The 22,561-nt window shown below is 42.6% G+C and overlaps 1 protein-coding gene across 1 annotated transcript; it reads left to right on the top strand.

The window, feature by feature from the left end:
* Nucleotides 1-376: 376 nt before the first annotated feature.
* Nucleotides 377-21,559, top strand: LOC306974689 (uncharacterized protein; the record flags this gene model as incomplete). The annotated part of the gene is made up of 9 exons (XM_079572062.1): nucleotides 377-407; nucleotides 3,447-3,552; nucleotides 3,631-4,584; nucleotides 10,131-10,888; nucleotides 15,183-15,282; nucleotides 15,361-15,782; nucleotides 18,128-18,823; nucleotides 20,527-20,647; nucleotides 20,719-21,559. The coding sequence occupies 9 exons, from the start codon at nucleotides 377-379 to the stop codon at nucleotides 21,557-21,559; spliced, it is 4,029 nt and encodes a 1,342-aa protein (XP_079428188.1).
* Nucleotides 21,560-22,561: the final 1,002 nt, after the last annotated feature.

Here is a 22,561-nt window from a genome sequence, read left to right as displayed (position 1 = left end):
TTTTTTGCTTTTTTATTTATTTTTTATTTTATTTAATTTTTAATTTTTTTGCTTTTTTATTTATTTTTTATTTTATTTAATTTATTATTATTTTTGCTTTTTTATTTATTTTATTTTTTTATATTTATTTTTGCTTTTTTATTTATTTGTTTTTTTTAATTTATTTGTTTTATTTTTATTTTATTTTTTATTTTATTTCATTTTGTATTTTTTTGCTTTTTTATTTTTATTTTTTCACTTTCCGAGGCTGTCGAGTGACGTTCCTCCGTGGGCGGGGTTTACCGGAGAGAAGGCGCATGCGCGTTACCCAGCTCCGCAGAGGAGAACATTAGCCTGAAGCTAAAGCTAACAACAACAACAACAACAGTTTGTGAGGATGTCTTTGGGCCACGCGCGGCTCAGAGCGGGTGAGTCTCTGCGTTTTCACGGTCTTTGACGCTGAACGGAGACTTTACGTCACGGTTTATTCTCACAAAGTCATTCATTAAAAAGCTCAAAGGAACAGACAGCACGAGCACGAGCGCTGTTAAACACAATGTTAAAGGGTGTTTTCCCTTAACAATGAGTCTCTGCGTGTGTTTTCAGAAGCACAATCACCAGTCTGAGGTCGTTTCCTAAAAGTGCTTCTGTTTTTGAAAGATTTGAACATGCTAACAAGGCTAATGCTAACCGCTGTAGCTCCGCCTCTCGTCCGTAAAACATAAAGTAAACATTTATACCGGACAAATTTCACCTTTAACCGAGCACATTTTCTCCAGTTCAGCTTTTCCCAAATCTAAAAGCTTCAGGACTGGAGCTCAGAGCCTCATTTGAAAGCTAAGACCCACAGAACTGATTTATATTGATCTTTTTCCTCGCGTTGTCCATCATTTTGACCGTTTTTTCAAGAAGCTGTTAGATTTGGGTAAAGTCGAGCTGGAGAAAATGTGCCCGGTGCAGGCGGGGGGTTAGAGGTTAAACTGTGTTCACCACCATCAGCTTTAAAGAGTGTTTTCTGCTGTTTGCTGGTTTAACACATCATTGTCTTAGCTTTGAAAGAAAATGCAATTTGATCTAAAACAAAATCCAGTAGTTTCACTTCCTGGTTTATCACATGACCTCCCCCTCCTCCTCCTAATAATCACATTCTACATCTGCTTTGACTTCACAAAAAAGTCCAAGATGAGCCTCTTACTGAGCCTGAACCGAGTGCATTTTCTCCAGTTCGCCTTTACCCAAATCTAAAATCTTCTCGACTGCAGAACAACTGTGTAATGATGATCGTTTGAAAGCTAAGACCTACAAAACTGATCCTAACTTTTTTTGTTTTGTTGTAGGGCTGAGCGATGTGGCCAAAGAATAAAATCTGTTTTTTTTTTCTCAGTTTCGACGATCATGATTTTAATTGATTTTATTTGAAATAAACTTTAAAAAGTCTCATATGAAGAAAACTGCTCAGAGTCAAACTGCTCATTAATATTCATAATGTCGCTCTAGTCAGGCCCATTAAGAAAACACAACACTTTATTTATTCTGTTTTAGATTTTACTCGTCTGCTCAAAAGTAAAACCTCTTAACCTCTTAACTCCCGCCTGAACCGAGAGGATCTTTTTCCTCACGTCATCAGATTTTTTTCCCATCATTTTTTTGTTGGGTATTCAACTCATTTTTGTCACATTTTTGTTATTATTTTGAATCAATTTTGGAATCACATTTTTGTCAATTGTTTGTCAATTTTTTTATTTTTTTAGTCAAATTTTTGTCAATTTTTTATCACATTTTTGTCAATTTTTTGTCATTTTTTTATGTTTTTCGTAATTTTTTTCATCAATTTCTTGTCACTTTTTTGTCCCATTTCCATCATTGTTTTCGTCTCAGTTTTGTTGTTATTTTCCCACCTTTTTTCCAGAAGCTTTTGGACTGGGGTAAAGATGGAGAAAATGTGCTCGGTTCAGGTGGGAGTCATTTTATTGTTAAATTTTTGTCACTTTTTTGTTGAATTTTTGTTACTTTTTTGTTGAATTTTTGTCACTTTTTGTTGAATTTTTGTCATTTTTTGTTGATTTTTTGTCATTTTTTTGTTGAATTTTTGTCACTTTTTTGTTGAATTTTTGTCACTTTTTTGTTGAATTTTTGTCATTTTTTTGTTAAATTTTTGTCATTTTTTTGTTGAATTTTTGTCATTTTTTTGTTAAATTTTTGTCATTTTATTGTTAAATTTGTGTCACTTTTTTGTTGAATTTTTGTTACTTTTTTGTTGAATTTTTGTCACTTTTTGTTGAATTTTTGTCATTTTTTGTTGATTTTTTGTCATTTTTTTGTTGAATTTTTGTCATTTTTTTGTTAAATTTTTGTCACTTTTTTGTTGAATTTTTGTCACTTTTTTGTTGAATTTTTGTCACTTTTTTGTTGAATTTTTGTCACTTTTTTGTTAAATTTTTGTCATTTTTTTGTTGAATTTTTGTCGCTTTTTTGTTGAATTTTTGTCATTTTTTTGTTGAATTTTTGTCATTTTTTTGTTAAATTTTTGTCACTTTTTTGTTGAATTTTTGTCACTTTTTTGTTGAATTTTTGTCACTTTTTTGTTGAATTTTTGTCACTTTTTTGTTGAATTTTTGTCACTTTTTTGTTGAATTTTTGTCACATTTTTGTTGATTTTTTTTTTTATTTTTGTCACTTTTTTGTTTAATTTTTGTCACTTTTTAAAAAAAAATTTTGTCACTTTTTTGTTGAATTTTTGTCACATTTTTGTTGAATTTTTGTCACTTTTTTTGAATTTTTTAAAAATTTTTGTCACTTTTTTGTTGAATTTTTGTCACTTTTTTGTTGAATTTTTGTCACTTTTTTGTTGAATTTTTGTCACATTTTTGTTGATTTTTTTTTTAATTTTTGTCACTTTTTTTTAAATTTTTGTCACTTTTTTGTTAAATTTTTGTCACTTTTTTGTTGAATTTTTGTCACTTTTTTTTAAAAAATTTTGTCACTTTTTTGTTGAATTTTTGTCACTTTTTTTAAAAATTTTTGTCACTTTTTTTTTGAATTTTTGTCACATTTTTGTTGAATTTTTGTCGCTTTTTTGTTGAATTTTTGTCACTTTTTTGTTGAATTTTTGTCACTTTTTTGTTGAATTTTTGTCACTTTTTTGTTGAATTTTTGTCACTTTTTTGTTGAATTTTTGTTACTTTTTTGTTGAATTTTTGTCACTTTTTTGTTTGCGTTTACATCCTTGTTTTCGTCTCAGTTTTTGTGGCTGTTTTGGTGCTTTTTTGATTCGGGTAAAGCCAAACTGGAGAAAATGTGCTCGGTTCAGGTGGGAGTTAAGAGGTTAACAGAAAGAAATATGTGGAGACGCTTTTGTTTCTTTTTGGATAAATCCTCATTTTAAAACGCTGTGTGTCATGTCCGTAAACTTCACAGTAGAAGTTGACTGTTTAATCTTCCTATGACCTTCACTTTGTCTCCTGCAGGTGTCCAGACCCCCTCACTGAGTCCTGGTCTGATCACAGAGACTCCACAGATTAAGGAGGAGGTCGTGGAAGTGATTATCAAAGAGGAGGAGGAGCCGCTGCCAGTGTAGGCTCCGCCCCTTCACCTTTCACTGACAAATCCTCACTTTACACTTTTAAATCTATGTTTTTAATGATGTTCCAGGTTTGTCCCAGAGTCCAGTGTCTGTGTGAAGAGAGAAGAGCCCTCACCGCTTCAGCAGAGACAAACTGAGCACCGAGAGGACAGTTCAGAGAGTGAGGGACAAACTGAGCACCGAGAGGACAGTTCAGAGAGTGAGGGACAAACTGAGCACTCGTCTGACACTGACTGGGAACCGTCTGCACTGGAGCCCAGCGTCCACGAGGAGCGCCCGTCAGGAGGCGCCGAGCTGAGGAAGCACCAGTGCGCCGTGTGCAGGAAGATCCTCTCCACCAAACGGGCTCTAGAAAACCACACTCGGGTTCACACGGGGGAGAAGCCTTTCAGCTGTGAGTTCTGCAGCAAAGCCTTCACTCAGAGAAACCAGCTCCAAACCCACACGAGGACGCACACGGGGGAGAAGCCGTACAGCTGCTCCGTCTGCCAGGAGACGTTCGCCCGGAAGAGCAGCCTCACCACACACATGGTCGTCCACACCGGAGACAAGCCTTACAGGTGCTCGGTGTGCGGCAAAACGTTCCTCCACAACAGCAGCCTGCAAACACACACCAGGTCTCACACGGGAGACAAACCCTTCAGCTGCTCCGTTTGTCCCAAGACCTTCAGCTCCAGCAACAACCTGAAGGTGCACATGAGGACGCACCAGACGAGCGCCTGCGGGGCCGAGGGGAAGAAGCACGAGTGCCCGTTCTGTCAGAAGAGGTTTTGGACCAAATTCCTTTTGAAAAACCACACGCGGATCCACACGGGGGAGAGGCCTTTCAGCTGCTCCTTCTGTAAGCAGACGTATTCCCGTAAAACTGTCCTGCAGCGACACATGAAGCTCCACATAGAGGACAGACCTTACAGCTGTTCCATATGTAAAGCAGCCTTCGGTCAGTTAAGTCAGCTCCAAACTCACGTGAGATCTCACGCCGTTCTCATCTGTATCCCAGCGGCGGCGGCGGCGGCGGTTCAGTCAGACACAGGAGGCTCATGATCTCCTCTCTTCAGTGTCACCTGCATCTGTACAGACAGGATTTATTTACACTTTCGACTCGTAGTTCAAGCCAAAATGTTAAAGCAGTACTAAGTAACGTGTTACCTTAATAAACCCTCCCCGTAGTCCCTGTGGGGGTGATACAAGTGTTTATTGGATGATTGGAGGGTCTTTCATCGCCCCCTGGTGTCTCTGGCCAGAAAACCATGTTTGCAACTTGACTGCCCCCGGTGCGGAGAAAGCAATACACACTAATGGAATCACGAAGAAGAAGCTAACATGCTAACGGGCAAAGCTAACTGTGGGCTAACGCCACTTTAAACAGTATTTACAGCCAAGTTTGAGTGAAAAAAAATATTTCCATTGTATAATTGGATGCACAGTAACCCTCTGTCCCTTCACCTTTCCTGTCAGTGTAGGATTTACTCTCCAAGACAATTAATAAATTAAAAAATCGTAACTTGCTACTACACCTGCAGTTGCGCTTATGGCCTCTAGGGGGAAGAGTTACTTAGTACTGCTTTAAATTCAATTGTTTTAGCTTCAAAAAATAAATATTTCAACTGGACTTTTCTTCTTGATTTGATGTTGTATCAATAATACGTTTCAACTGTCTGAGCTCTGGTCTTAGGCTCAATCCAAAACCATCAAATTGTAGCCTCTAAGCACTAACACTAGCATCTAACTCCTTAACCTTTCATAGGGTCGACTGTTAGATCTGTGCAGTTACGGAACTAGAGCTTCAGCAGCATTTGAACAATCCGTCCGTCCTTAAACAGGGGAAAGGGAAGTGACATCACCAAAAGCTGTTTCTCTTCTTCTTTAAAGTTATTGGTGGAGTGCAGGCCAAACAAAAGTGCATGTCGCCCCCTAGTGTCCAACAACAACATAGTGTCCAAACAAAGACATTTAAGGAGAAAAATAAATCCAAATGATCCAAACGTTTCCCTTTAGTGTTATTTTATTTCACCAGCTGTTTCTTAAAGCTACATTCTGCAAATGATCCATGTGGCTTAAGTTTCTACTAAATGAAAACAAAAGCATTTAATCCGTTTCCTGAGTTTCCTCTTTAACACTGACATGTGACTGAGCTGTGGGAACGACAACATGGATTTATCACTTTATAAAGTTTGGCTTGTGCAGAATCTTAATTTTTAATTATTATTACTTTTATTATTAAATGTGCTCCTGTCAATCAACAGTGGTTGCGCATGAATCACTCGAGGGCGGGGCCGAGGGGGGTGGGGGGTTTGGCGCAGTGGCTTATGGGACGGCACATAGCTCCTAATCACTGGTTAGTTAGCATCAGAGGTCCCTATGCTAAAGTGGCTATGATAGTTAGCATCAGAGGTCTCTATGCTAAAGTGGCTATGATAGTTAGCATCAGAGGTCCCTATGCTAAAGTGGCTATGATAGTTAGCATCAGAGGTCCCTATGCTAAAGTGGCTATGATAGTTAGCACCAGAGGTCCCTATGCTAAAGTGGCTATGATAGTTAGCACCAGAGGTCCCTATGCTAAAGTGGCTATGATAGTTAGCATCAGAGGTCCCTATGCTAAAGTGGCTATGATAGTTAGCATCAGAGGTCCCTATGCTAAAGTGGCTATGATAGTTAGCGTCAGAGGTCACTATGCTAAAGTGGCTATGATAGTTAGCACCAGAGGTCCCTATGCTAAAGTGGCTATGATAGTTAGCACCAGAGGTCCCTATGCTAAAGTGGCTATGATAGTTAGCATCAGAGGTCTCTATGCTAAAGTGGCTATGATAGTTAGCATCAGAGGTCCCTATGCTAAAGTGGCTATGATAGTTAGCACCAGAGGTCCCTATGCTAAAGTGGCTATGATAGTTAGCACCAGAGGTCCCTATGCTAAAGTGGCTATGATAGTTAGCATCAGAGGTCCCTATGCTAAAGTGGCTATGATAGTTAGCATCAGAGGTCCCTATGCTAAAGTGGCTATGATAGTTAGCATCAGAGGTCCCTATGCTAAAGTGGCTATGATAGTTAGCACCAGAGGTCCCTATGCTAAAGTGGCTATGATAGTTAGCACCAGAGGTCCCTATGCTAAAGTGGCTATGATAGTTAGCACCAGAGGTCCCTATGCTAAAGTGGCTATGATAGTTAGCATCAAGGCTCCTTTTCCTAACGACTTCCTAACTGACAGACCAATTCGGAAGCATCTTGCCATGGTGGACGCTGACGCACATCCGGTTTGGCGTAAGAGCTCTTAGCAATCTGATGTTTCGGAAGGAGCCTTATACTCACAGCTGTAGGTGACGACCCCCTAGGCCACGCCTGTGTCAGTCTGTGTTGCCAGATAAGATGGTAAACCTCACTTTGAGGCGATTCCCCTTTAGTCTAAGGGAGTAAAGATGTTCGCTCTGTGTGAGGCATTGGCTGCATCCGAAACGAGCAGATCGAGCATTTTTAAGAAATTTTCATCGGGGCCTGACTTTATACTTATAGAAATAAAATACATTTGGTTCCTTTGGATTTCTTATATAACTTCACATGAACAGGTTTTGTGATGATTCCACCTCACATCAGCAGCGTAACTCTCCACCAGGTCTGTATTAACGTTGTCTCCGGCTGTGTTTGTCTCTGTCAGAGAAATGTCACATCACCTTATTTATTATTATTATTATTATTACTATTATTATTATTGTTATTATTATTATTATTATTATTATTATTATATTTTTGTTTTTTTATTATTATTATTATTATTTTTTGTTATTTTTTATTTGATTTTTATTTATTATTTTTATTTAGTATTCATTATTATTATTATTTCATTATTTATTATTGTTATTTTTTGTATTTTTTTGTATTTGATTTTTATTTATTATTATTTATATATTTTTTTATTAATATTATTATTATTATTATAAACAAAACAACAAAGACACACTTAAAATAACACAGGTTTTAAATAACTAGATAAAAACGATTTCACTGACGTTTCTCTGTGGGCGGGCTTCACCGGAGAGGAGGCGCATGCGCACACGCCAAACCGGAAGAGTCCCGGAGGAGGTTAGCTCGCAGCTAAAGCTAACAACAACAACAACAGTGAGTGAACATGTCTGTGGGGCAGACGCGGCTCCGCGCGGGTGAGTCTCATGTTTAATGAACCTTTTAGAGGAAACGCGGCTCAAACGCGGCTCTGAGTCACGGTTTATCTCAACAATAACACGTTTATCACATTATTCCGTTTCAAACACAGAAGAAACGTTTGTTAAACTGTTTTATTCCCACATGTGTTTGGTCTGTGAGCGCTGCCTGTTTAGTGTCACAGCCTCATGTTGTAGAGGAGCCTGAATAATTACTCAGGTAAGAGTAACTGAGTACTCGTCGGTAATACTTGAGTACTGTGACATATATCATGAGGAGCAAAACATTACACATGTGAAAACTGTCATATTTTCAAAGGAAACACCATAAAAACACACAGTGGCACATTTTACTATTTCTTTTACTCAAATAAGAAACTGATACTTTTTAATATTACTCAAGTAGAAGTAAGAAATACTTCATTATGCACTTGAGTAAATGTAACTGAGTCCGACCCGCCTCTGATGATTGATATTGTTTAACCTTTTACCACCCGCCTAAACCGAATGTGTAACACCTTATTTGAAAGCTAAGACCCACAAAACTGATCTTTTTCTTCGCATTGTTGCTGTGTTGTGTCACCTTTTGTATGTTTTTTTTTATTTTTTTCATTTTCGTCATTTTTATGTTGAGTTTTTGTCACATTTTTTGTGGTTTTTGTCACATTTTCGTTGAATTTTTGTCATATTTTTGTTGAATTTTTGTCACTTTTTTCTTGAATTTTTGTCACTTTTTTCTTGAATTTTTGTCACTTTTTTCTTGAATTTTTGTTGAATTTTTGTCACTTTTTTCTGGATTTTTTGTCACTTTTTGTTGAATTTTTGTCACTGTGACTCCAGTTCTTTTTCTTACCAACTTTGGACAAATAAACTATTCCTTATTTGCTGTTTTTTGCTCCATTCTTCCGCAAGAAAAACTCATAAATGAAGCACAATCTCTCTTTACTGTTTGTGAGACTTTAAAGATTGTCGACTGGACTTGGCAGAGAGGAGGAGAGTTTGGCAATGCAATTCCCGTATCTCAAGAAAGTTCCATCTGGCCTTAACCCCTTAACTCCCGCCTGAACCGAGCACATTTTCTCCAGTTTGGCTTTACCCCAATCCAAAAGCTTCTGGAAAAAAGCAGTGAAAAAAGAAACAAAACTGAGACAAAACATTGATGAAAAAGTGACAAAAAATTGATGAATAAGTGGCAAAAATGTCACAAAAATGTGATAAAAAAATTACAAAAAAAATTACAAAAATGTGATAAAAATGACAATTTTTTTTTTGCTAAAATGTGATAAAAAATGACCAAAATTTGATAAAAAATTACAAAAAATGTGGCCAAAAAATGACAAAAAATTGATAAAAAATTACAAAAAATGTGGCCAAAAAATGACCAAAATGTGATAAAAAAAAAATGACAAAAAAAATTGACAAAAATGTTACAAAAAATGATGGAAAAAAAATCTGGTGACGTGAGGAAAAAGATCCTGTCGGTTCAGGCGGGAGTTAAGAGGTTAATTAACAAACACAATTATGAATCTGCTTTTGGTGACTTTGGCTCTTTTATGCTTTAATGTCACTGATCAGACCCTGTTGAAACAGTTTTGTCGCAGTAATAATACAGAAAGTCCGTTGTTCTGAAGGCAGAAGCGAAACGTCCTCACCCCAGTCCCACTGATGATGTTTAACGCCTCCATAAAGAGCTTCACAGTGTTTCCACGTGTTTCCTGCAGGTGTTCAGACGCCCTCGCTGAGTCCTGGCCCTGATCTGAAGCAGGAAACCCCAGAGACTCCACAGGTGAAAGAGGAGGAAGAGGAGCAGAGCGTCAAACAGGAGGAAGAGCAGCTGCCAGTGTAGGCTCCAACACTTTAACCTCTTAACTCCCGCCAAAACCGAGAGGATCTTTTTCCTCACGTCATCTGATTTTCTTCTCATCATTTTTTTGTTGGGTATTCAGCTCATTATTGTAACATTTTTTTTTTTTTTTTGCCATTTTTTGTCACATTTTTTTTAATTCTTTTGTCAAATTTCTATCACACTTTTGTATTTTTTTGTCACATTTTTGTAATTTTTTGTAATTTTTTTGTCACATTTTTTGTCAAATTTTTGTCATTTTTTCGTAAATTTTTTATCAATTTTTTGTCACATTTTTTTTTTTTTATTGGTAATTTTTTTGTAATTTTTTGTCAATTTCTTGTGACATTTTTGCCACTTTTTCATAAATTTTTCGTCACTTTTTTGTCACATTTCCATCATTGTTTTCTTCTCAGTTCTGTCACTATTATCCCACCTTTTTTCCAGGAGCTTTTGGATTGGGGTAAAGCCAAACTGGAGAAAATGTGCTCAGTTCAGGCGGGAGTTAAGGGGTTAAACCCGTCACACTCATTTCCCTGACAAATCCTCACTTTACTTTTAAATCCTTCTTCAGGTCGGTCCCAGAGTCCAGTGTGAAGAGCGAAGAGTCCTCACTGCTTCAACACAGACAAACTGAGCACCGACAGGACGTCAGCTCGGAGAGTGAGGGACAAACTGAGCACTTTCCCGACACTGACGACGACTGGGAGCCCGAGGTGAGCGATGTCAACGACAGAGACTCGCCGGGACCGGAGGGGAAGAAAGAGGAGTGTCCGTTTTGTGGAAAGACGTTTGGGAGTAAACAGCATCTACAAAGACACATCCGAGTTCATGTGGGAGAGCGACCGTACAGCTGCGCGGTCTGTGAGAAAACCTTCACCCAAAAGAATGTGCTGGATTCCCACATGAGGACTCACACGGGCGAGAGGCCTTACAGCTGTCCGGTGTGCAAGAAAACATTTGCTCAAAAGGGGGCGCTGGATTATCACATGAGGACGCACACAGGGGAGAGACCTTACAGCTGCTCGCTCTGTCAGAAAACCTTCACGCAGAGCTCGTCGCTGAGTTCCCATCGGAGGATCCACACGGGCGAGAAACCCTTCAGCTGCTCCGTGTGCCAGAAGACCTTCAACCACAAGTCCAACCTGCGCACGCACATGAGCCTCCACATCGGGGACAAGCCCTTCATCTGCTCCTTCTGCGACAAGACCTTCACCCAGAAGGCCCACCTCAAGTCCCACCTGAGCACGCACCGGCAGAGGGAGGGGGCGGGCGCTCAGGGCGGGCCCCCGGCGGGGTTCATCCTGTTCATCGTCAACCCCGCCCCCTCAGGTCATGCTTTAAACCCCGCCCTCTCTTTGAATGCTTTAAACCCCGCCCCCTCAGGTCATGCTTTAAACCCCACCTCCTCTGTGAACGCTTTAAACCCCGCCCCCTCAGGTCATGCTTTAAGCCCCGCCCCCTCAGGTCATGCTTTAAACCCCGCCCTCTCTGTGAACGCTTTAAACCCCGCCCCCTCTGTGAACGCTTTAAACCCCGCCCTCTCTGTGAACACTTTAAACCCCGCCCCCTCAGGTCATGCTTTAAACCCCGCCCCCTCTGTGAATGCTTTAAACCCCGCCCCCTCAGGTCATGCTTTAAACCCCGCCCTCTCTGTGAACGCTTTAAACCCCGCCCCCTCAGGTCATGCTTTAAACCCCGCCCCCTCAGGTCATGCTTTAAACCCCGCCCTCTCAGGTCATGCTTTAAACCCCGCCCTCTCTTTGAATGCTTTAAACCCCGCCCTCTCTGTGAACACTTTAAACCCCGCCTCCTCTGTGAACGCTTTAAACCCCGCCCCCTCTGTGAACACTTTAAACCCTGCCTCCTCAGGTCATGTTTTAAACCCCGCCTCCTCTGTGAACACTTTAAACCCCGCCCCCTCTGTGAACGCTTTAAACCCCGCCCCTTCAGGTCACACTTTAAACCCCGCCCCCTCAGTCAACGCTTTAAACCCCGCCCCCTCAGTCAACGCTTTAAACCTCGCCCCCTCAGTTCATGCTTTAAACCCCGCCCCCTCAGTCAATGCTTTAAACCCCGCCCCCTCAGTTCATGCTTTAAACCCCGCCCCCTCAGTCAATGCTTTAAACCTCGCCCCCTCAGTTCATGCTTTAAACCCCGCCCTCCCAGTCAACGCTTTAAACCCCGCCCCCTCAGTTCATGCTTTAAACCCCGCCCCCTCAGTCAATGCTTTAAACCCCGCCCCCTCTGTCAACGCTTTAAACCCCACCCTCTGTGTGAAACGTTGAACTTCACAAACATCTCCTAACCTTGAGGAGACCATTTTAACTCCCATCTAACATTCTCTCTTTGGTTTGGAGTTCGATTCCCGCCTTAAACAGCATCTGCGTCGCCTCCTGTGCACTTCTATTATTTAACTTCTGTTTCTGTCGGTGGAGCTTTTGTTTCTTTGTCCAGAAATAAAGAAACTAACAACAAAGTGGTGATGTTTGTTCTGAACGGGTTTGTTAAAACATATAAACTAGTATTTAGATAAACTGTATAAGCAGAGGCTGAACTGTTGACTCAAGAAAAGCAACTTTACTTGGACATAATTTTACTCAAGGAAAAGTAAAAATGAGTGACCGAAATAATGACTCAAGTAAGAGTAAAAAAGTACTGTGATACTGAGTAAGTATTTGAGTAAAAGAACTGGATCAAATGGACCTGGAGTAATCTGCAAAATGATTCATAAAAACAATAAAATAAACCACATCCACCACATTAGACCTCGGAGAGAATCCATTTTTTGTGATGTGGATCCTTTAAGACGAAGAAGACGACGCGCATGCGCACACACCAACCCGGAAGAGCCGCGGGGAAGGTGATCGCGGAGCTAAAGCTAAAGCTAAAGCTAACAACAACACCGACAGTTTGTGGAAATGTCTTTGGGCCAAACGCTGCACGAGGCGGGTGAGTCTCTGCGTTTCACCGCCTGTGTCAAAGCGGAAAAAAACTATTTAATATTTTATTATTCTGTTTATTTGTGGCACAGGAGACACGCGTCTGCACAGCTTTCCTCCTCGGCTTTAACTCTGCGTTTACTCACCGATGCTTAAGTTTAATACATGTTATAAATACAGATTTTAGCACCAACTTGACTGAACTGAGTCTAAATCCTTCACAATATGATGTCATGGATTTGAATCTCCGGATGAAAATCAATCAATCAATAGGTTTTATTGTAAACCCGCGTCTTTGCCCTGTTTTTAGGTTTTATAACTACTTTATCCTCCTTGTTCTTTAAGTTTTGTGTAGAAAAACCTCAATAAAGTATCTGCAAACACTAAGATAAACCTTAGAGATGTCGGGACCAGAAGTTCAGAATCATGAATGTAAAACAGAGGAACAAAGTCCTGTCTCTGTGAAACAGCTGGAAAAAAAAACATCATATTCTTTTCTACTTTCCAAATCAAACTTCCAAATTTAAAAAGAGGAGAATTAACCTCTTAACTCCCGCCTGAACCGATAATGAGAGGATCTTTTTCCTCACGTCATCAGATTTTCTTGCCATCATTTTTTTGTTGGGTATTCAACTCATTTATGTAACTTTTTTGTGACTTTTTTGTCAATTTTTTGTAATTTTTTTTTTTTCATTTTTTGTCACATTTTATCACATTTTTGTCTTTTTTTGGCAAATTTTTTTCAATTTTTTTTTCATTTTTTGGTCCATTTTTTGTCAATTTCTTATGACATTTTCGTGACAAGTTTCCGTCTCTTTTTTTTGGTCAATGTTTTCTCACTTTTTTCTCACATTTCCATCATTGTTCCAGTTTTGTTGCTTTTTCTCAGCTTTTTTCCAGAAGCTTTTGGATTGGGGTAAAGCCAAACTGCAGAAAATGTGCTCGGTTCAGGTGGGAGTTAAGGGGTTGAATTTTTTGGCGATTAAATATTAATTAGACTTAGACTTTAAAACAGCTCTGCTTGTTACAAGTCTTTTCATGGTTTATCTCCAAAGTCCATCTCTGACATTAGAGCCGTATGAACCATCTCTGGCCCTGAGAACTTCAGGGAGGGGCCTCCTGGTGGTTCCCAGAGTCAGGACTAAACACGGTGAGGCTGCGTTTCAGTTTCATGCAGCTAAAATCTGGAACAGTCTCATGAGGACGTGAGACAGGCCTCAACTCTGATGTAGGAGCCTAAATTATGTTATTTTGATTTATTTACTTTTCTTCAAGTTATTTGGTTTAAGTAATCATTTTCATAATCATATTTTTGGTATTTGGTCATTGGTTTTAGTCATATTTTGTTTGGTCAGGCTTTGTGTCGCTATATCACGCTGCGCACAGTGTCGCATGTGTGGGGAGCGCACAGAATGGAGCCGTTTTTTGACCTCTGCTGCCCCTTTTTTGTAATCCCCTGTCTGTCATTTAATGTATGTTTTTTTTACTCACTAAAGAGTTTTTAAACTGCACATCTTGACTCCCTGGATCTTATTATTGACGGCGTTGTGGATTACTTTACGACATGCTAAGGGCGCAGCGAGTCATGCTGGCTTCATTTCATTTTAGAACCTACATCTGACAATGTTCAAATCCAGGCTGAAAACAGTTCTTTTTACCCGTGCACATGAAAGTATTTTATCTGCACTCTCGCCTTTTACTGTAATTGATTAATTTTATGTTGATGTTTTTATTGATTCTATTTGTTTTCTTGTATTTATGCGACTGTGAAGCACTTTGAATTCCCTTGTGTATGAATTGTGCTCTACAAATAAACTTGCCTTGCCTAATTAGACTTTAAAGCAGTACTAAGTAACGTGTTTACCTTAATAAATCCTCCCCGTAGTCCCTGTGGGGGTGATACAAGTGTTTATGGGATGATTGGAGGGTCTTTCATCGCCCCCTGGTGTCTCTGGCCAGAAAACCATGTTTGCAACTTGACTGCCACCGGTCCGGAGCCACCAATACACACTAATGTAATCACGAAGAAGAAGCTAACATGCTAACGGGCAAAGCTAACTGCGGGCTAACGTCACTTTAAACAGTATTTACAGCCAGGTTTGAGTGAAAAAAAATATTTCCGTTGTATAATTGGATGCACAGTAACCCTCTCTGCCTTCGCCTTTCCTGTCAGCGTAGTATTTACTCTCCAAGACAATTAATAAGTTAAAAAATCGTAACTTGCTACGACACCTGCAGTTGCGCTTATGGCCTCTAGGGGGAAGTTACTTAGTACTGCTTTAAATCCATGAGATTTTAAATACTTTGATTTTAGCCTAAAAGCACTTGTTATTCTCAAGATGAAACACATTTTGAAAAGGCGTTTGTGACTTGAGGCGACTTGCGGCTAAAGCAAGACTTGACTTGACTTGACTTGACTTGAGCCCATGACCGATTGACTTGGACTTACTGGGACTTGGACCGTCAAGACTTGGACTTGACTCGAGACTCGTTTAGTGACTTCCTCCCACCGCTGCTAAATACCCTTAAGTAAAGTGTCGACTTGAAGTTTGATTACGTTCCTAGATCGACCCCTGCAATATAAAATGTTCCTTGTCTTCATATTCCCATGTAAGCAGTACAAAAAGAGTCACAAATACGGTCCAGGGGTCAGAATTACACTTATATGAACCCATGTCCTGCAGGTGTCCAGGGTCTGAAGCAGGAAACTGAAACAGCGCCTCCACCGACTGAAGACGAGATCGTGGAAGTGATTATCAAAGAGGAGGAGGAGCCGCTGCCAGTGTAGGCTCCGCCCCCCTCACACATCACTGACAAACTCTCACGTGACGCTTTTAAATCTGTGTTTGAATGGTTTTCCAGGCCGGTCCCAGAGTCCAGCGCCTCTGCTGACGATGGAGCTGAAGGAGCTGAAGGAGCCGACGAGAAGAAGCACCGGTGCTCCGTTTGTCTCAAGACGTTCGGGAGGAAGGACGTTTTACAAAGACACAAGAGGCTCCACACGGGAGAGAGACCTTACAGCTGTTCCATCTGTAACAAGACCTTCACCCAGAAGGCTCATCGGGACTATCACTTAAACACCCACCGAGGGGGCGCGGCCTTCAGCTGCTCCATCTGCAGGACGGACTTCCCCGACGCTCCTTCCCTCAAGGAACATTTGAAAACTCACTCGGCAGAAAAACCGTCCGTGTTTGAGAGGTCGACGGCGGAGTCTGAGGAGAACCAGAGGAAACGCCGGCTCCTGGACTCGGCTCCGAGCCCCGTGGACCTGCAGCTCAGCGACGGTGAGAGATGTTTGTCAAGTGAAACAAAGCTAATTCTTCAAAATGTCGAGTAATAAGGCTGGGTTTCCCGATACCACAACTTTAGCGATACCTGCTTTTCTGTAGCGGCTTTCAAAGCAGTTTCCATGTAGACCATTCACTCTCTGCTGCCCCCTCCTGGTGGGACTTTCTGTAAGTTTGACTAAGTCTGGGCACCGGTTCCGACTGAAAAGCTCCAGTAGACCCACAGACAAATTTGTTTTCAGTCATTTACTCTCCAGATCAATCAGTCAATAAATGAGTCTAAAAAAGGCAACACGAGCGGATAAAGCAAAGCTGTAACTTACTCAAACTTTATTAGAGGTGACGGAGAAGGTCTGCGGCCGGTCTGAGCCAAGACTAAACCAGGACTTGGACTAAACCGGTTTAGAGGCAAATTAAAAAGCACAACAAACTAGACGTCTTTACTTTAGCCACAGACCCGGAGGCTGTTGACGCTGCAGTGACGAGAACAGTATGAGACACTTTTGGTAAATGATCAGTGACCGTGTGAGCCTCTCACTGTGTAAAGATCTTTAGTACTTTCACTTTGTCACCAGACAGCTTAGAATAAATATATATATACAGTATTTATCGCTGCTTCAAGCTACTGTAAGTGATCCCTCACCGTGTCAACACAAACACGTGAACAAGAGATGCAAATGTTCAAAGCAGGAGACGCAGCAACAGTTAGCCGCTAACAGTTAGCCGCTAACAGTTAGCGGCTAACAGTTAGCGTCTAACAGTTAGCGGCTAAAAGATGGAGACCTGACAAACATGTGACGACCTGAAACCCTCCTGTTTATTAATCCAACATCTACAGGAGCCTCAGGGCTTTTTACTCCTTTTTTTCCCCCCTCACAAATCAAAGCAGCACTGGAGCAGAGGCTGAGGCGTTCAAGGGTTATGAGTAAAAAAGGTTCTGCGCTGTAAACTTAGTTCTAAATGGAATTATTATGTTATATCTTTATTTGAATTGGGACAGTGCACATTCATCAACATGTGTTTCTTCAACATGTAAATGTGCCGGAGTTTCATCCGTCGTCCCCTGGCAGGTTGATGTCATGACAGGACAAACACAGGCACAAACATACAGAGAAAACACCATCACAGAGACATAAAAACACAGTGAATGATGAATGAAAACAATAAATATGTAAAAAGTAGGTACATTTTCACAGATAAAAGATCAGAAAGGGACAGTACACCAAACACCACAGTCTTCCACACAGCGAGACATGTATCAGTGGTGACTCTAGAGTCTAGACCATGTTGTGTTCACATGTCTGATTATCCAAAAGCCACTTCTTCACAGAGTTTCTAAAAGTGTGGAGTGAGGTCGGGTTCCTCAGTTCTGTTGGGATCAGGTTCCAGGAGTAGCTGCTCGTACTGAGGAGGCAGATTGTCCAAAAGACGTCTTTCTAAATGGGATTTTACCGTCTCCTCTGCTAGTATTTACATTCAGCTGTATAAACTCCTGTAATGGGGGCGGGGCAAGTCCATTTAGGGTTTTATAGACCATAATTACATCTGAATACATTAACACATTTTCACACTTTAAAAAAATATGTTTGGTAAAGACTTTACAGTAATGATAAGAATTGTTATTTTTGTCTAATGTTTTTACTGCTCATAAAGTCTTTCTACAGGCACAGTGTGCGAGAGAATTGTGGCATTTAGGTACAAATTTGAAGCATCAGTCGTTAAGTTATTTCTAATATGTTTAGAAATTCACTAAATTGAATTTAGTTTTGTTCCTCAATTTCTTAACATGTTGTAAATGTCCCAAAAAAGTGAGACTTTCATGAAAGTGACAGTTTTGCAAATAAATGTAAGAATATTTACTTTGTACAGAACTTATTTATGTGGATGAATGTTTCACACAAGATTAATGAGATTTCTGTAGCTCATCGAATGCAATCAGAGCGTGTGGAGGGGAGGGAGGGGCGGGGCCACGTGAGGGGGGGGGGGGTCAACTCCTCCACCTACTGATAAAACATTTGAAAAAGACATCGCTTAAGGCAGATTTAAACTAAAACATTCATGTGACACTGCGGTGGCCTGTGCTCTGTTGAGCCGTTATAGGAGTTTTCCCTGAATTTGAACTATTTTACTCAATTTATTTATATTTATTTTAATTAAATTAATATAACATAGGCATGAGAATAAAGTATTGTTAAGGCACCGGTACTGAAAATCAGCTATCGTTGAAGTAGTGGTAAAAACAAACTTATTTCTGGTTTGGTTAAATTACTCCAAACTGAAACGTGGTGGTATTAGAGTTATTACATCGCTGTTGTTAACGTAGTTCCCTTCATGTCCTGCAGGAGTCCAGACGCCCTCGCTGAGTCCCGGCCTCGGTCTGAACCAGGACGTCCCAGACCCGGCCCCGGAGTCGGCCGTGACAAACGAAGACTTGCCCGGAGCCGAGGCGGGCGAGAGGAAGATGCACCAGTGCTCGGTTTGTCACAAGACGTTCACCCGGAAACACGGATTAGAGAAACACTCTCGCGTCCACACCGGGGAGAAGCCTTACAGCTGTTCTCTCTGTGACAAGACGTTCTTCCAGAGCTGTAACCTGACCATCCACATGAGGACCCACACCGGGCACAAACCCTTCAACTGCTCCTTCTGCGACAAAACCTTCTCCCAGAAGTGCAACCTGAAGACGCACCTGCGGATCCACACAGGGGAGAAGCCCTACAGCTGCTCGGTGTGCGGGAAAGAGTTCAGCGACGGCTCCTCTCTGACGCAGCACAAGAGGACGCACATCAGGAAGAGACCTTACAGCTGCTCGGTCTGCGCCAAAAGGTTTTCTTACAAACTCGATCTGGATTTACACGCCAGGACTCACACGGCTGACGTCGCCTTCAACTGTTCCATCTGTCAGAGGGATTTCCCCGACGCCTCCGCCCTCAAGGGGCATTTAAAAACACACACGGCGGAGAAAACGTCCGGCCGCTCTCGCTCGTCCAGGGTCAAGAGAACAACGGCGGAGTCTGAGGAGAACCAGAGGAACCAGGGTGAGTGTCTCTGACAGAGGCCGAGTCTCCGACAGAGGCCGGGTCTCCGACAGGGGCCGGGTCTCCGACAGGGGCCGGGTCTCCGACAGGGGCCGGGTCTCCGACAGGGGCCGGGTCTCCGACAGAGGCAGGGTCTCCGACAGAGGCCGGGTCTGTAACAGAGGCCGGGTCTCCGACAGGGGCCGGGTCTCCGACAGAGGCCGGGTCTCCGACAGAGGCCGGGTCTCCGACAGAGGCCGGGTCTGTAACAGAGGCCGGGTCTCTGACAGAGGCCGGGTCTCCGACAGAGGCCGGGTCTGTAACAGAGGCCGGGTCTCTGACAGAGGCCGGGTCTCCGACAGAGGCCGGGTCTGTAACAGAGGCCGGGTCTCCGACAGGGGCCGGGTCTCCGACAGAGGCCGGGTCTCCGACAGAGGCCGGGTCTCCGACAGAGGCCGGGTCTGTAACAGAGGCCGGGTCTCTGACAGAGGCCGGGTCTCCGACAGAGGCCGGGTCTCCGACAGAGGCCGGGTCTCCGACAGAGGCCGGGTCTCCGACAGAGGCCGGGTCTCCGACAGAGGCCGGGTCTGTAACAGAGGCCGGGTCTGTAACAGAGGCCGGGTCTGTAACAGAGGCCGGGTCTCTGACAGAGGCCGGGTTAGGAATTTGTCTCATACTGGTGTAAATGAAAACTCAGGTGCAGGAAGTAACAAACTGAACCCGGGCCGAGGGCGACGCTGCGGAGGAGCTGATCCGAGCGTAACTTTGATACAGATTTAGCCACTTTTCAAACTTCCTGTGACCATATTTGGAAACAGGGCAAATGTTTATGACCCTCCAGGGTTTTAATAAAGTCTCCATCGTGTCTTCAAAGCACGTCCAGCTGCTCCGTGTGCAGGTCAGTCCCACGCCTCAAAATAACTCCTCCCATCAGCGCGAGCGTCTCGTCTTCTCTCGGGTCAGTCTCATGATCGATCACAAACACAAACGCTCCGTCTAAACTCGCCTTTTACACAAGATAACAACAAATAATCCGGTCCGGTCAAAACGAAACAGAAACCTGCAGTGACACTGATGTCAAAGCTCCGCTAACAGCAACGAAACACTTCCTGTTGTCCCGACAAAATAAAAGGCGTCAATGTTCCAGCCGCTGGGAGAGGGTTTGAAATGTTAATTAATAAATGAACCTAATATTTTAGGTGCAAATGGAAACAAATCTCGTTTTTCTTCATTTTCCTGGTCGTCCGTTTTGCTCAAATAGAAATAAAGGCCTGTCTCTAATTGTGGCCTGGTTCCAATAAAGGCCTGGTCCTAGATGCCCTCGAGTAAATAAAGGCCCCGGCCGATATTAGAGCATTTACGGTAATTTGACTCAAACATTCAGGCTAATGTCACTGCTTCATTTTTAGTCCCACTTTTGAGTTTTACTTTTGTAGTAAAAATATAATAACTTCAGAACCCACCCCCTCCTCAGCCGACCCTCCCCTGGATGAAACGTATCCTCCTCTTTTTATTTTGTGAGTCCTTCTGAAGGGTGCACCATTAGCAGCTCTTTTTGGAGCAAGGCAAAGAACTTAATGACATTCATTAAAGAGTAGATTTATTTATCAGTTATGAAACCTCAGGCTCATGGCATTATAGAATTAGTGACTTGATTTTTTTTTTGACTTTTTTTTTATCGCATTTAGATTAGCTGTTATTATATAATCCACTGTCTCCTGCAGGTGTCCAGATGCCCTCGCTGAGTCCTGGTCCTGATCTGAAGCAGGAAACCCCAGAGACTCCACAGATTAAAGAGGAGGAAGAGGAGCAGAGCGTCAAACAGGAGGAAGAGCAGCTGCCAGTGTAGGCTCCAACACTTCACTGACAAATCCTCACTTTACACTTTTAAACCTATGTTTTTATTCATGTTTCAGGTCTGTCCCAGAGTCCAGCGCTGTCTGTGTGAAGAGCGAAGAGTCCTCACTGCTTCAGCAAAGACAAACTGAGCACCGAGAGGAAACGCAGGGAGAGGACAGTTCAGAGAGTGAGGGACAAACCGAGCACTCGTCTGACACCGACAACGACGACGACTGGGAACCGCCGTACAGCCCCTCGGCTACAAAAAGCACTGGCCTTTTCCCCAAAAACAAGTCCGCTCCAGAGACCAGCGCCTCCGTGGACGACGAGGACCTGTCGGGAGCCGAAGAAGCCGAGGGGAAGAAGAAGTTCCAGTGCCCTTTCTGTCAGAAAAAGTTCTGGACGAATCCACATTTACAAATCCACATTCGAGTGCACACGGGGGAGAGGCCGTACAGCTGCACCGTCTGCGAGGCCACGTTCGTCCAGAAGGTTCACCTCAAAGTCCACATGAGGTCCCACACGGGGGAGAAGCCCTTCAGCTGCTCCATCTGCCAGAAGACGTTCGTGGCCAAGTGTCAGCTGAAGATCCACACGTACACGCACACGGGGGAGAGGCCCTTCAGCTGCTCGGTGTGCTCCCGGACGTTCACCCAGAGGTGCCTGCTGCAGACGCACATGAGGACGCACACGGGCGAGCGGCCGTTCAGCTGCCCCGTCTGCGAGAAAGCCTTCAAGCAGAGGAGCAACCTCAGGACGCACATGAACCTGCACACCGGCGCCAAGCCCTACAGCTGCTCCCTGTGCGACAAGACCTTTATACAGAAGTGTCATCTGAAGTTCCACATGAGCAGCTCGCACAAAGAGGCGGACCATGCAGCTGAGCAGGCGGACCATGCAGCTGAGCAGGCCGTGTGAGGAGCTCCAGAGGGAAACGACACGCCTAAACTTCCAAATAAAGCTCGTAGATAAAACAAAGTTGTTCAACAGCCTTTATTTGTACATATATGACGCCAACTTTAAAGGCATAGGCCACCGTTTTTACATACTGAGATATGTTCATTGGCATCCGCGCAGTAAAGTGAAGTTTACTGCGCAGATTTCGAACTACTCCTGGTATTATTACGCCTTACAATATAGTCCCCCCTTTTATCCGCTTAGAAAACCCACATTGTTTAATTTTGTGTAATTATACTTTGTAGTGGAACACTTCACGTAACCGTATTTAAATAGGGAAAACGTGGAAGAGCTTGGTAGCTTCTATCTTGACCTGTTTTGGAGCTATAGAGGAGAGAGGGAGAGGCTAAATGCTAACGCCGTCTGCGCTGTGTTTACGTGACTGAAGGCACGGGGGAAGATCAGACAGGTCCTAAAGAACTCGTCACAGCTCAGGTAAGAACATATCTCAGTATGTAAAAACGGTGGCCTATTCCTTTAACTTTGAGAGCGGGTTTTTCACGTCTACTGGACAAGTCTCCGAGTCAAAACATCCACAAGGAACTGATTTTGACTTGACTTGAAAGTGAGAAAAAAAGTCAAAAAAGTGAGAAAAAAAAATAAAAGTTACATTTTCAAATGAGGCTTGGACTTATAGGCTGTGAGCTCCGAGCCCGGCATAAAGCACGGCTGACTCTATTTATCTATTTATAAATACATATAAAGACAGTCTGGAATTGAAATTGCGCCCTAGATCTGGAATCTAGGACGTAATTTCCAAATGGAGACTGGAGGCGGGGCTAACGATCGCAGTTTGAACAAGAGTGAATCAATCAGACACAAAGCGACCTCCACCGTGGTTGTGGTGAAAGTCCTCAAAGCTTCTGCTGTGGCTTTAACCTCTTAACTCCCACCTGAACCGAGCACGTTTTCTCCAGCTTTACCCCAATCCAAAAGCTTCTGGAAAAAAGGTGTGAAAATAGC

This window comes from Gobius niger, assembly GCF_951799975.1.
Source record: "Gobius niger genome assembly, chromosome: 15".
In the NCBI taxonomy this organism is placed as follows: domain Eukaryota; kingdom Metazoa; phylum Chordata; class Actinopteri; order Gobiiformes; family Gobiidae; genus Gobius; species Gobius niger.
This window is presented reverse-complemented; position numbering and strand designations above follow the sequence as displayed.